A 14,893-nucleotide genomic window follows, 5' to 3' on the forward strand; every position below is an offset into this window, starting at 1 on the left:
TCCTCCCGAACGGCAATCCGATCGGCGCGTGTGGAGGAGCGTTGGAGAGCTGGTCGAGCTGACCGATGCAGTAAGGCTGGGATGGCTTGGGGATACGAGCCTCAATGCCAACACATCAGACACGATGCTGGCTGAGGGCCTGGGTTGATGATTGGCGATGAGAAATCTGCTCCCGTGTCCGATGAGGCTGAATGTGGTCGGTGCAGTAGTGCTCAGTAGTGCTTGGGGGGGACAATCGATTGTGCACTGGTGGTGAGATATTATGCAGGTCCTCGGAAGGCGGAGGTTTGAGATTAGGCACCTGCATGGTACGGTGCATGTTAGGCAGGAAACTCTCAGAAAGACCCTTCGGCTTACCCTAGCTATCTGATGAGTTGTACTCTGTATTCCATACAGGTGAAACCATACGGATTGCTCATCTTGCACTTTTCTTCCGACTTGTGCATCATTCCTCAGCATTGTGGCTGATTGGCGGTTTGCCTCTCGCCCAAAATAGAACGGAGCCTTCTCCCCATTGCCGATATACGGAACATGCATGGACTAGTAGTCGATTGTGACACCTGCCACGGTGGCGTTTGGGGCCCTGGCAGGATGCGCAGTCGGAGAATAATATGATTTTGTAACATAACCAGTCAGTATAGTACCTTGGTACCTTTCCTTCATGGAGTATCGATGATATGAGTGTTTGTTGGACTTGGAGAATCTTTCAATCCCCAGATTCCATAATCTACCTGGGTACCTATTTAGGTATGGTCTCCTCCAGACGGGCTTAACCGAGGTCAAGCTGATTGGTGGAGACACGAGATCAGACCAGCGGCTATGCCATATACGGTTTAGATGCGAATGGACGGCACCACGAGCCAATGAGAGTGGGCCTTCCGGTCAGGGTCTCAGCCGTTGTGGCGATCGATTGGTCGGAGCCAGGATCTAGCCCCGGCCGATTGCCCCTAGCGACGCTTTTTATTTATCGCGTGGTGGAAGCATCGAGAGCGATGAAATTGCGTGCACTGGAAAAGCATTGAATCTCTTCATTCCGTGTTACTTCACATTATTCCAGTTTTGCGGGAGTCGAGACAACTAGAGAGGAGTCAGATATTCTTGTAATTCCCGATCTCCAGTTGTTGATCTGGGGTATCTACTCCCAAGTCCCCCCGGTGTTTTCCCTCTATCTAGCCCAGCTAGCCTAGCCTAGTACAATCAAACATTAGCGCCAGGCCATCGTTGTACCACCGTCTGTCCCGCTGACCAGACTCTCTTCCTTCATCCACCCCTTTACCTTTGCTTCTTTTTATCGACTGCACCACCGTTCTCTCGCTGTCCATCTTCAGTCGCTCCATCCACCACGGGCATTCTCGCCATCTTCGCGGCGTCCATCACTGCCTCGTCATCCTCAAACTCGGTCGCTCGCTTGCTTACGCTCGTTTTGGCCCTCAGATCGCTCTCGACCGGCCTGGCTTTGGCCTAATCACGCCAGACAATTCCCCTTCGTTTCTCCCAGTCTGGATCGCAACCGATCGTATACGATCGGATTCTCGCCGACTGCCCGAAACCGCAGCATCCCTTGTGAATATCGATGGCTAGTTAACGCGCCAACCCGGCTACATTTCAGTCCAGCGTCATCGCTCTCCGTCGCATTCTTCCTACCACCTGTTCCCCCACGCGCATTCCTGCCTCGACTCGACCCCACGGCACCCCACTTCCACCACCTCCATCGCTGAGACCCGGTCCAACGGACCATGTCGCTGCCGCAACGGCCGGGGAAAGTCCCCCCTCGACGGGAGGAGACCCAGGCCTTTCGGGAGTCATCCCGGCGCAAACGCCGCGATCCCGACGCCGGGGGTTACTTAAGCGACACGCTCTCAAGCCCGACGTCGCATCATCGACACCACCGACGACGTCGCTCCCACAGCGCCCGCAGACAGGATGCCGACGAAGAACGAGGCGAGGTCAGTGGCGGCGAAGTCCGACGCAAGCGAAGCATGGTGAAGCCGGAGCGGCGCCGCATCGACCCCGACCATCCCAATTACCACTATCGTCAACGCTCCCAACACATGCCCACGCATCCGTCCACGACGGGCCACGAGCCCTTGATGGACGGTGAGGCCGACACCAACAGCTCCCAAAGCGCCGAGTACAAAACCAAGGACGCCCTCTACGGCGCCAAGGGCAACGTCAACAAGCCCATGGAGCGGGTGCCCAGTCGGCACCGGTCCAAGAAACGCCGGTCCTCGCGCAAGGTGACGAAGAAGGAGGCCGCGGCGGAGCGGCGGAGACGCAAGGCGATGGAGCAGGTGCGTCCGCCCAGTCTCTGGAGCACCTACTGCGCCATCATCACCTTCTGGGCTCCCGACTTTGTGCTGCGGTGTTTCGGTATGCCGCAGAAAGCCCAGCGTAGTGCCTGGCGTGAGAAGATCGGGCTGATCAGCATCATCCTCTTGATCGCGGCCTTTGTCGGCTTCCTCACGTTCGGTTTCACTGCGACAGTCTGTGGTACACCTCCGGTTCGGTTAAAGATCAATCAGGTTTCGAGTGGCTACATGATCTTCCATGGTAAAGCATATGATCTGTCCCGTTCAAGCCACCCTGCGGCCGTGGGCATCCCCAGTGGGTCGAACGTGTTGTATGACTTGCCGCATAAGTATGGCGGCCAAGACGGCAGCTTTTTCTTCCAGCAGGTCAATGGAGCGTGCAAGAACCTCATCACTCTCGCCGAAGGGTCCGACGTGCCCACAAACTCTGACGGCGATCTTGCCTGGTACTTTCCCTGCACGGCCTTCAACCAGGATGGCTCTTCCGTTCCAAATCTGACCGAGCCGTATTACCCGGGCTGGGGCTGCCACACGTCAGGTAGCGCGCGGAAAGCGTTCTACAGTCTGGCGGGCTCCGGTGATGTGTACTTCACGTGGGAAGACACCCGAAATAAGAGCAGAAACCTGGCGGTTTATTCTGGGAACGTTTTGGATTTGGATCTCCTCCGGTGGTTCAACACCTCCCAGGTGAAGTACCCGTCCAAGTTTGATGAGCTGCGGGAAAACCCCGATGTGCGCGGCGTCGACCTTACCTACTACTTCCAGACCGGCGATGAAAAGAAGATTGGTAAATGTCTGTCCCAGATCATCAAGGTGGGCAGCATCGACACCGACACGGTCGGATGTATCGCATCCAAGGTCGTGCTCTACGTTTCCCTGGTCTTCATCTTGTCGATCGTTATTGTCAAGTTTGCCTTTGCGCTGCTCTTCCAGTGGTTCCTTGCGCCCCGATTCGCCGCGCAGAAAACCAGCATGGGGACAAACTCAAAAGCTCGCAACCAGCAAATTGAAGATTGGTCGAATGACATCTACCGCCCTGGTCCTCGTCTCACGGAGCCAGCCTCGGACCGGATGAGCAAGAGAGCCAGCTTCCTGCCGACAACATCGCGGTTCTCGAGTCCCTACACCGTGAGCAATGGCGGGAAACAGCGAACACCATGGGTCACCATGGCAAGTCAAAATTCGGCTTCTCGACTGGTGCCGAACGGGAACTCCTTGTACAAGGGCCACAATAGCAGCGGTGGTACGCTGAGCCTGGACCCCTCTCGTCAGAACCCAACGGCCAGCCGCACCAGCCTGGTGCCAGATTCTCGTTTTTCGACGGCTCTCGACGACTCTGCCGGCCTGGGAACCGGCTTCATTCATGAACTCGTCGTCCCTCAGCCACCCCCGGAGTGGCAGCCGTATGGATTCCCGCTGGCGCATTCGCTCTGCCTGGTGACCTGTTACTCGGAGGGCGAGGACGGTATCCGCACCACGCTCGATTCCATCGCCATGACCGATTACCCTAATAGCCACAAGACGATCGTTGTCATCTGCGACGGCATGATCAAAGGTAAAGGAGAGGAGTATTCGACCCCCGAAATTGTCCTGCGCATGATGCGCGACCCGGTCATTCCGCAAGACGAAGTCCAGCCTTTCTCGTATGTCGCTGTGGCTACTGGTTCCAAGAGACACAACATGGCCAAGGTATACACCGGCTTTTACGACTATGGTGAAACGTCGATCATCCCACCCGAGAAGCAGCAACGCGTACCGATGATGATCATTGTGAAGTGCGGCACACCGGCGGAAGCCACTCAGGCGAAACCCGGAAACCGTGGCAAGAGAGACAGTCAGATCATCCTCATGTCGTTCCTGCAGAAGGTGATGTTCGATGAGAGAATGACGGAGCTGGAGTTTGAGATGTTCAATGGGCTTTGGCACGTCACGGGGATATCGCCCGATTTCTACGAGGTGGTGCTCATGGTTGATGCCGACACCAAGGTCTTTCCGGACAGTCTTACGCACATGATTTCCGCGATGGTCAAGGATCCGGAGGTGATGGGTCTCTGTGGCGAGACCAAGATCGCCAACAAGACCGACAGCTGGGTGACGATGATCCAGGTTTTCGAGTATGTGTCTTTTCCAACCCCTTTTACACAATCTCCTTCCGCTAACGCAGGCTAGATATTTCATTTCACACCACCAGTCCAAATCGTTCGAGTCCGTCTTTGGTGGTGTGACCTGTCTCCCCGGATGTTTTTCGATGTACCGGATCAAGGCACCCAAGGGGGGCCAGAACTACTGGGTACCGATTCTCGCCAATCCCGACGTCGTTGAACATTACTCGGAGAATGTGGTCGACACCTTGCACAAGAAGAACCTGCTCCTTCTGGGAGAGGACCGATTCCTGTCCACGTTGATGTTAAAGACGTTCCCCAAGCGAAAGCAGATCTTCGTCCCTCAGGCGGTCTGCAAAACACAGGTTCCGGACAAATTCATGGTGCTGTTGTCTCAGCGCCGTCGGTGGATCAACAGTACCGTACACAACCTGATGGAGCTGGTGTTGGTGCGCGATCTGTGCGGCACGTTCTGCTTCAGTATGCAATTCGTCATCTTCATCGAGCTGGTCGGTACGTTGGTGCTTCCGGCTGCCATCGCGTTTACCTTCTACGTCGTGATCTCGTCTATCGTCAAGAAGCCGGTGCAAGTGATCCCGCTGGTGCTGCTGGCGTTGATTCTCGGTCTCCCGGGTGTGCTCATTATCGTGACCGCCCATCGGCTGGTCTACGTGTGGTGGATGTTCATCTACCTGCTCTCGCTACCCATCTGGAACTTTGTGCTCCCGACGTATTCCTACTGGAAGTTTGACGACTTCAGCTGGGGAGACACGCGGAAGACGGCGGGCGAGAAAGACAAGGGCCATGAGGCGGGTGAGGGAGAGTTTGATAGTAGCAAGATTACGATGAAGCGATGGAGGGATTTCGAGAAGGGTACGTCTCACATCCGTCCCCTGCACCTTTTTCTGGATGTAGCTAACATGAACAGACCGCCGGCTTCGCATGCAAGCCGCATGGGTACCGCCGCCTCTGCCGCCGATGGGAGGGTATGGGGGACATTACGAGTATGATTATTAGCGAATTGTGTGTTGTATATTTTATCTTGTGTTTGGGAGCTGTTTATATGTAATAGTGCGCATATACATATGTTGAATAATACCTCATGTCATCATATAATCTGTAATATACGGGGGTTTGTTATTGCTAATAATGGCAATTACCCCTTTCTGGTGCGTACAGGGCCGCTTATGTAGACATCCCGATCAGGAAATGCCTCAGCCGAGGTTTCTCGCATGAGGAGAAATCCGAAACAACGTGGCAGAAGCTGAATAATAATAGCAGTCAGCGCAGCGCTTATCCTAACGGGCTGGGACCCTTGCCACCAGACGATCCTTGCTGCCGGTCATGCGCCTGGGATCTGCCGTGCGTTCATCTTATTCACTATTATTCCTTCAGATAAGACGGAGAGCGTTCCTCTGGTCCGATTTCGAGGCATGCACATGAAACTTGTCATTCTGGTGTTGGTATCAGATGGAGGTGAGGTTGTATGAGGCCTGAATAGGAAGCTGACTAACCCTATCTTCTTCCTCTCTCTCTCTCTCTCTCTGTCTCCTCCTTCTCGTCTTCATCTACTTCTACCTACTCTCCATCTTCTCCTCCATCATCTCATTTGTTCCTTCCATCGTCGATCGTGACACCCATGCACGTTGTCTGGAGTCTGACCATGCACAGCTGCGCGACTATTTGCCTTGTGCAGGTATACGACTCCCGCGACCACGAGACTTCTGATTCCCCACGCCCAGTCGGTCCCTGACTGATCTTCTTAACGGTATGTTGATCGCATTCTTGTTTCTCTGCGACGGATTACCTCTTGTTCCATCTGCACCGCTCTCTCCTATCCATCCAGGATCTCCACATTCTTCCCAAACTCTCTGAAACCCCAGATGACCCCTCCGAGTCTGAGCATTCTCGTGTGACGTGCTCGGGCGTACAGCCGTTATTGCCCCTCTTTAAGCATTGTCCTCCCTCCCTCTCTCCCGGCCTTTGCTCGAGTCTTCCCACTGTGTGTAATCCTCTAATCTTCCTCTTGTCTGACACAGAGCCCCAGAGATTGTCATTCCCCCAGTCCAGATTTCAATCCGCACACCGTCGACCAACCCGCGCCAGGCGCAGTTGTCCCTCATTGCCGTGTGGGGGGAAGGGAGGCCATTGTTGCGGGGTGCCCGACACTTGCAGAGCCAAGATCTCGAATCCCGATCGAGCGAAACGTGGACCGCCCATTCCTGACCCCTCTGTAACACCCCTGGTGCCAATCACACCCCCGTCGGGCTTATTCTCTGCATCATCCCACTGCACCAATATCATTCTCTCCTATTGCTTTTCTTCTTTTTTTTTTTTTTTTTTTTTTTTTCTCTTACTGTTCTTACGCGGAGGGCTGTTTCGCTGGCCTGTCGGCTTCCGACTCCCGGAATGCCTGACTCTGATGAGTCTTGCCGTCCTTCCTCTGGCGGCGCATTCGTCCCCTCGGAGCATCGCGATTCCAGATTCACCCCCGATCCTGCGTCATGTAATTGCCCCGCGGATATAGAATCCTCGCATCAGCCTGCGCCCACCGGTGACGACATGTCTGCGCCCGACCCCTCGTCGCCGCTCTGGCCGCCCGATCTGCCCGGTGGCGTTGCGATGCAGGAATCCATCCTCCGCACCGCTGGCGCCGCCCACGCAAGGGTCCGCGATGACCTCTCGATTCCGAGTGAGGAAGCGCCCTCCCGAGCCACAGGCAATACTATCGATGCGAACAATGCGATCCGCGAACAGGCTCCGGCTTTGCGACCGCCAGCGCATCGGCCGGCGTCGCCACCGGCCGATCTCTACATGTCGGATTCAGAAATGACCGATACGCTGTCGGAGATGGGCGGTGTTCCCCTCGGTCCATATCTCAGCGGACAAATTGCGCTCGACAGTTGGGTGGAGCATTTTGTGAACACGGCCATCGCGCGCCACCAGATGGCGACCATCTCGGAAGATAGCGATGACGATGAGGATGCAGGTCTTATCATGGACTACGAGACCCCGATGGAAGGGACCCCCGAGATCCTTCCGCCGACGCAGGAGGACGATCTGGACGATACGCACAAATTCTATTCCGACGACCTCGTTGGAGACGCCAGTGACGATGATGACGACGTTACCGCGAATTACCATATCAGTGAAGACTCGGAATCACTTTCGGAAGTCGACTTCGATGATTTCTACCGCGGCTTTGGCCCCGTCTATGACGCGCAATTTGCAGAGGTGGGGGTGGTCCCGGGACATGACGATCACAACTATTTTCCAGAAGGCGAAGATCCCAACGCTCCCGACGTTACAGACCCTCATTTTCCACCTTCCGCCGTGCACGGAACAACCCACGAAAAGAACTTCACCATCGACCAGTTCATCCAGCAATGGATGGGACAGTCATCCGCCGCCGCCATCCCGGGTCTCCCCCCGCTGGCCGCCAGCCTCACCAACTCTCCCATCTCGAGCATCCTGGCCTGGAAGCCGCCGGCGAAGATCACTCGGCCCAGTCGATATCCACGCGACTTTTACGACATCCAGCAAATCCCGTGGTGGCAGGCCCTCCGGGTGCATCGGTCCGATGCGCGCGACCTACGAGATCTCTGGTACACTTCGTACCACAACGTGGAGTACTCGGAGCAACGGCCGGGGAAACGGCCGCCACAGGAGGAGCACTACTTTCGGGAAAAGGCCATGTACACCAAGTGCAAGGCGACCTTTGAGCACTTCCAACTTCGCAATCTGATGTCTGTCGCCGCATACAACACCGTCCACTTTGCCCACAAGTCGAAGCTTTATTCGTGGATACCTGCGTATGACGACCTGACCTGTCTGATCGATCTATCCAAACCGCGGCCAGAAACGGGCTTCCAGGGTCCCGTCAGGATCTCGACGATGAAGTCCGCCCACGACGTCGCCATCGCCGGTGGGTTCAATGGCGAATACGCCCTGCGCGCCGTGGGTACCGACGGTGCGGGGGTGGAAGGGTTCGTCACCAAGGAATTCAGCGGTATCACGAACCACGTCGACATCGTTCCGAGCCGCTCGAGCCGCTCCCCGCTAGGTATCTTCGCATCCAATGATCGCCACCTGCGGGTGCTCGACTGCGAGACTAACACCTTCATCGCGGACCACGAGCTATCCCGCGCCATCAACTGCACCTCCACCTCGCAAGACGGACGCCTCCGCGTGGTCATCGGGGACTCCCCGGACGCGTGGGTGATCGAGGCCGACACTGGGCGTCCGGTCCACCCACTGCGGGGCCACCGCGATTTCGGGTTCGCGTGCGCCTGGTCGCCGGACATGCGCCACATCGCAACGAGCAACCAGGACAAGACGGTGATCATCTGGGACGCGCGCACGTGGCGCATCCTCGAGCGGATCGAATCAGACGTCGCCGGGTACCGGTCGCTGCGGTTCTCGCCCGTCGGCGGCGGACCGCGCACGCTGCTGCTGTGCGAACCAGCCGACCGCATCGCTGTGGTCAACGCGCAGACCTACCAGACGCGCCAGGTGCACGACTTCTTCGGCGAGATCGGCGGCGCCGACTACTCAGCGGACGGGTCGACGATCTGGGTGGCGAACACGGACGAGCACGTCGGTGGGTTCATGGAGTACGAGCGGCGCCAATGGGGGCAGCGGTATGGACCGCGCGAGCTGGCGCACGAATGGGTGCGCGAGTCGGAGCTGGACGAGGACGCGCGCTGCGTGCTGAGCGACCGCGAGCGCCAAATGCGGTTTTGGTGGAACCTCAGCGATGAGGAGCATGAGCGATTGTTGGTGTAGCTGGCGTTTTCATCTGACCTTGAGATACCTTTTCTTTTGTTTCATGGGATTTGGGTTTTAGCGTGCATACGGAGTACAATACCATTATCTTTTAGACTCCATTCAGCCCCGAGACACTCCTTCCTAATAAAGCTAGCGCATGCCGATCGTGTGGCTGCCCCGCCCGATCGATCTGCACCGCCACACTCCCCAATCAGGCACATAAATACCCCTCATACATCACCACTACAGAGTACACCTCCTTCTGCTCTTCATCATCATCCTCCACCCTCATCCCTACACCTCTCACAACAAAGTACCTAACTACAGACACCATGTCCTTCGGCGACTTCATCAAAGACCAGGTGGCCAGCCACCTCAACAACCGAAACGACAACGACGACGACTTCAACCCCGCCGCCAGCCACGCCGCCCAACACAACTCCCACGAAGACCCGTCCCTCTTCAACACCGCGCTGTCGTTCCTCAACGAGCGCAAATCGCAGTACTCCGACCCCAACGCCTACGACGTCGACGAGAACGAGCTCGTCAGCTCCCACCAGCGCCTGTATTCCGGCGGCAGCAGCGGCGGGTCCCACGACTCGAACTCGCTCGGCGCCGGGGCCGCCATGCAGGCGCTGAAGATGTTCTCGTCCGGCGAGAGTGGGTCGTCGGGCCAGGATAAGAATGCGTTTATTGGGTTGGCCATGGCGCAGGCTGGGAAGTTGTGGGAGCAGAAGAATTCGGAGGGGAGTGCGGTATGTATTTCTTGTTTCTTTGTTTGGGAGGTGTAGGTGCTGACCTTTTTAGTCTGGTGACAAGCAGACGGCTGTGAACAAGGCTGCGGAGATGGCGCTCAAGATGTACATGAAGAGCCAGGGTAGTGGTTCCTCGGGCACTGGTGGCCCCGGCGGTTTGATGAGTCTGGCCAGCAAGTTCCTGTAAATGATTGTCGAACAGGAGACCTGCAGTACATAGCGGCATACAAGATACTATAGCATCTAGGCCATAACATGTCTATTCAACTCTACAAGCAAACAGGGTATGCAATCGCCAATCAACCAATGACTACCGACCTCCGTAGCCCAAAGCAAAACACAAACAAACAAATCACCACTCGTCGTCGTCGTCCTGCTTCCCGTGCATCGCTTCCTGGCGCTGCCGCAATGCCTCCGCAAGGCCGCCCGCCAAGCTAGCGTTCGACGCACTGTTGGGCGTGCCACGGCCACTGCCCCCAGACGAGTCCTGCGAGTTCATGCTCACAGCGCTGTCCCGCGGCGCGGACGGCGGTGGAGGCGCCATCTTGCGGCCTGCCATGTTGGGTCGTTTCGCGGGTGGTGCCGGCGGGGCGGGCTTTGCTTTGGCGGCAGCGGCGGTCGCGGTGCCGTTCGTCGCGGGGGTCGACCGCGGGGCCGCCGGGGGAGGTGGTGGCGGCGCCGCTTTCTGTTCTTCCAGATACGCTTGGGGAGTCCAGCCCTGAACGGATGTTGTCGTGTTCATGCACAACCACCAGCCTGGTTCGATTAGCTACGTCCGTGATATGCAACTGACGGCAAAGGACTTACCGTTTCCTTCCTTGGACACAATCTCCACGAGCTCTCCAGCTTTGATGGAGAGCTCGTTCGACTGGGCGCTGCTGAAATCGTACAACACCTTGGCCATCGGCTTCTTTGGCGCCGGTGGGCTCACGGGTGGAGGGGGAGGGGGTGCCCGCATGGAGCCGGACGAAGCAGTGCGAGTGTGAGAAGCTGCGACGGCAGCGACAGGCTGAGGAACGGGTCGAGGAACCGCCGCGGGCTGAGGTGCGGGCGCTTGGCTCGCAGCTGGCTGCGGCACTGGCTGACGCGCAGGCATGGGTCGAGCGGCCAGTTTCGAAGGTCCACCACCAGGTCCGCCAGGGCGAAGAAGCTTTCCCTTGGTAACCGGACGGGCAGCCACCTGCTTGCCCCTGGGAGTCGGTTTGGAGACAGAGCTGGGAGGCTCACCCGCACTGGTGTGGATGGTGCTACTCTTGTATGTATCAACGTTGGAAGAACCGGGCTCTTTCACCACCTTGACAGTGGCGAGTTTTCCGGGCTTCTTGTTATATTCGATGCTACATCCGTTAGCTCCGCTGGTAAACCACATTCGGGCGCACTTACTGGTCAGCGATCTTAATGTTCAGTTGTCCATGCAACGCGTTCGAGAGGTGGGTGAAAAGTTCCGTCTTGAACACGCAGTTCATCAGGGGGTCAGGCTCCTGGGCACCAATGACGAACGAGAACCAGTCATCCTTGAGGTTGGATGTGCTGACACTCTTAATGGCGCCAATGGGTATCGTCCTCTCCGCAGAGATAACAAGCTGTCCGTTGACGAGATTTTGTGCGACGATGATAAAATGGCGGTTGGTCTATGTAATTAGAACAATGGCCTTGCAATCCTATTACAGGAGGACCTACCAGGACAAAGATACGGGGCGACGGCTTGCTAGACCGACCGAATTTGGACACCAGCACCTCACCACGGCAGGAAAAGAGAACAGTATCCGAACCTAAAATTGTTAGCATAGGTTGGTTATCAACACCCAATCTATACATACCAATGCCTGCACCGTTGCGGATCATTTCTCCCGGTCCACCCTTGTTGGCAATGCCCAGGTAATCGCCCAAGAACCGACGCGATCCGAGCAAACTCATCCGCCGACGCTCCTTGCGGCCCTGTAGAACCTTGTGACCTTGGTCTCGCACCTTAATGAGCTCCAGACCACCAGTCATCCGCCGCCAGAAGCGCTGGATACGGATGGCACATTCGATCCGATAACGCAGGTAGTTGCGCCATGCGCGTTGGATACGGATAGCCATGTTGTGCCAGTACCGGTCACGCATGGCCTCCAAGGCGAACAGAGTCTCAGGGGTCTTGACGAAGACCTTAGTGATACCCATCTGGAACTCTTCTTGTGGAATACTGGTATCCTTCAGAATCTGGCGAGCACCAGACTCCGCATCGCCCGTCCATGTATAATCACCGGCATAGGATGTCTTGGGAGAGAGAAGATAGAAGCGTTCCACGAACTTGTCAAAAGTTTGACGATAGGCGAAACCGGCGCGGCGAATCCGAACGTTCTCCTGAAGACCCAGGTACTTGATCTGATGCAGCACGTTTCCTTCATTGTACTCCTTGGGTGCCTTGTTGTCATTGGGCTTGATGGTACGAATGTAGGAAGGCTGCGCCTTCATCAGGGTCGCCACAAGGTCGTTAGCGGAGGCCTTGATCTTGTCGCTGGCAGTGGGAGGGCGTCTCTTGTCATCCTGGTTGACCTGGTTGGGGAAGAGCGTGTGCACGAACTCGTTGCTGCTCGAACCCACGAGGTTCAGCAGATCCTTCAGCAGCTGATCCTTGTTCTTGTCCGTCATGCCCTCGACAGCGTAACTCACGTCACCGGCATAGTGCTTGACAATGAACTGACCCTGGCGGTTCTCAAAGTTGGGATTCTGGGAGAGGAAGTTCAATCTGCCGACGAAGGTGTTGTCCGCGGCGCCAGAATCAGCATGCGCAGTGGCGCAGGCATCATTCAAAGCGGCAAAGACACCGGGAGGACGTTTATCCTCAATCAAAGAGCAGACGACCTTGTTGTCAAAGTATTTAATGGGTGTCCATTGGATCTGCTCACGAGCATACTCGTCCTGCTCAGCCTTCAAGGTCAACTGAATGAAGATCTGTTGCAGCTTCTCATTGACGTAGTTGATGCAAAGTTGCTCGAACGAGTTCTTTTCGAAGATTTCGAAGCCGTAGATATCCAGAATTCCGATGGAGTTCGCCACGGTACCACGAGCAGTCAGAGATTGGTTGACTCGCTCAACAATCCAGTCGAAGAGATTGAAGTATATCGCCTTGGCGAGAGCATCGCGGACGGCCAGGGCTTGCACTGTGTTCAAGGGAACCTCGTACACCGAACCACGGCGACCCCCACGAGCTGTCTCCATGATGCGAATCGTAAGTGCCTTGTTGACCTGGCCGGGATCGACTTCGAGCAAGTATGCGACATAGTTGACGGTCGATTGATCCGGGATAGCGGCATTTCCAGAATCGTCCTCGACAAACTGGATGTTTCCGATCCACAAGATAGCGGACAACATGCGGAAGACCTGATCCTGCTCGGGCTCGCTCATCCCAATCACACCCATCGCATTCAACGTATCCCGGAACTCGGCCGCATCATCGACACCGGGGACATCGTAACACTTGGACCGACTCGTGTAGAGGTAGGATTGCGGTTGTTGTATGCCAAACATGTCTATATCCCTGTCAGCGTTGCCCCCGAAAAAACTAGCGCCAGATCGCCCTACCTCTATACTTCTGAGGGGCGGCCTTAGTGAACTGGTAGAAAATGTGGAAGTTCCGCTCATTTGTAATCTGGCCGACCACCCGGGATTTCTCCAGTAGGTAGTTGGTAATGTTCGCACCAACCGGCTCACCCCTGGAGTTGAACTCCAATTCCAAATATTTACCGAAGCGGGACGAGTTGTTGTTGCGCAACGTCTTCGCATTACCGAAGGATTCCAGCAGTGGGTTCGTCGCCAACACCATGTCCTTGGTATGCTGAATGGACGAATCGCTGCCTCCGGACACACTGGCGATGTACTGCATAATGCGCTTGGCAGCCTCGGTCTTTCCCGCGCCCGATTCTCCAGAGATAATTACACACTGGTTATCATTGTAGGATTTCATGTTGTAATAGGCCGATTCGGCGACCGCGAAGACGTGGGGAGGGACTTCGAGTCGGTTCTTGCCACGGTATGACTCGAGGACTTTGTCGGTATAGATGCCCACTACACTCCGTTAGTCACAGCGCAATGTAGGCTAAATGCCCGGCAGACGGCACTTACAATCCCGGAAAGGGTTGACGGACACCAACACATGTCCGATATATGTCTGGTAGGTGAGGTTATCAGTTCCGCTGTATGTGTACATGCCCAACCCCACCCCGCTGTACGTCAACTTACATAGATCTCATCATGCTGGAAACGAAGTTTCAGGTTGTCATTGATGGCTTCATTGGAGATTTTGCTCAGTAGCGTCAAATCAGAGACACCAATCTCCTTTTTCTTGGTGCTTTCGAACGTGGCCTTCTTGACCTGGGGTTTCCCCCCGGTCTGTCGGCCGTCGCCAACATCAGCGACGGCTTTGGAGCGACCAAAGCCTCGACTCTTCTTTTCGCCGCCAACCGGACGTCGTGAGTGACCCTGCGACGGGATTTATTAGCGCGATACGTTCCTCGGCGTGGGTTCCCATCGGCCACGATGGGACGACTTGGGTCTTGCGGGGCGCCTCTGCCGGGGTCTTCTGCCGAGTATCCGTGAAGAGAGTTGTATATGCGGAAGAAGGATGGAATTCGGCTTCGACGGAGATAGGACCGGTCGGATAGACTTGGAAGCGTCCCTGTGATTGAAGAGAATGCGATGGAGAGACTCACCATGGTTGTTGCTACCGACGTCCCCGGATTATTGGCGCCCAGGCGTCACGATATCTACCTAAAGGGAAATAGACAATGAAACGAGCGCAGAGAACCAGGGGCCCGTTTAAGACATGCGTCGAGGGGTAAGAAGATGTAGCGACCGCAGGGAGAAACGAGCGGAGAGCGGAGGGCGTAGTAATATGTTCTGGACAACATTCCACCAGAGTCTCTCCTGGTCCCTCCTGCTTGCTCGCCGTCTGCGCCACAGCCTCACGTGTTGACCC

At 56.1% G+C, this 14,893-nt stretch overlaps 3 protein-coding genes across 3 annotated transcripts; 2 read left to right on the forward strand and 1 right to left on the reverse strand.

The window, feature by feature from the left end:
* Positions 1-1,736: 1,736 nt before the first annotated feature.
* chsF (chitin synthase CHS3) lies at positions 1,737-5,428 on the forward strand (the record flags this gene model as incomplete). The annotated part of the gene is made up of 3 exons (XM_001216378.1): positions 1,737-4,423; positions 4,479-5,284; positions 5,340-5,428. 3 exons carry the CDS (start codon positions 1,737-1,739, stop codon positions 5,426-5,428), a joined length of 3,582 nt encoding a protein of 1,193 aa, XP_001216378.1.
* Positions 5,429-6,973: 1,545 nt separating this feature from the next.
* ATEG_07758 (WD40 repeat domain-containing protein) lies at positions 6,974-9,196 on the forward strand (the record flags this gene model as incomplete). The annotated part of the gene is made up of 1 exon (XM_001216379.1): positions 6,974-9,196. The coding sequence occupies one exon, from the start codon at positions 6,974-6,976 to the stop codon at positions 9,194-9,196; it is 2,223 nt and encodes a 740-aa protein (XP_001216379.1).
* Positions 9,197-10,285: 1,089 nt separating this feature from the next.
* Positions 10,286-14,630, reverse strand: ATEG_07759 (class I myosin myoA; the record flags this gene model as incomplete). The annotated part of the gene is made up of 9 exons (XM_001216380.1): positions 10,286-10,689; positions 10,741-11,270; positions 11,317-11,564; positions 11,614-11,705; positions 11,754-13,448; positions 13,501-13,983; positions 14,041-14,086; positions 14,158-14,397; positions 14,628-14,630. The coding sequence occupies 9 exons, from the start codon at positions 14,628-14,630 to the stop codon at positions 10,286-10,288; spliced, it is 3,741 nt and encodes a 1,246-aa protein (XP_001216380.1).
* Positions 14,631-14,893: the final 263 nt, after the last annotated feature.

The sequence above is a fragment of the Aspergillus terreus genome, genomic scaffold (genome assembly GCF_000149615.1).
Source record: "Aspergillus terreus NIH2624 scaffold_11 genomic scaffold, whole genome shotgun sequence".
Lineage (NCBI taxonomy): Eukaryota > Fungi > Ascomycota > Eurotiomycetes > Eurotiales > Aspergillaceae > Aspergillus > Aspergillus terreus.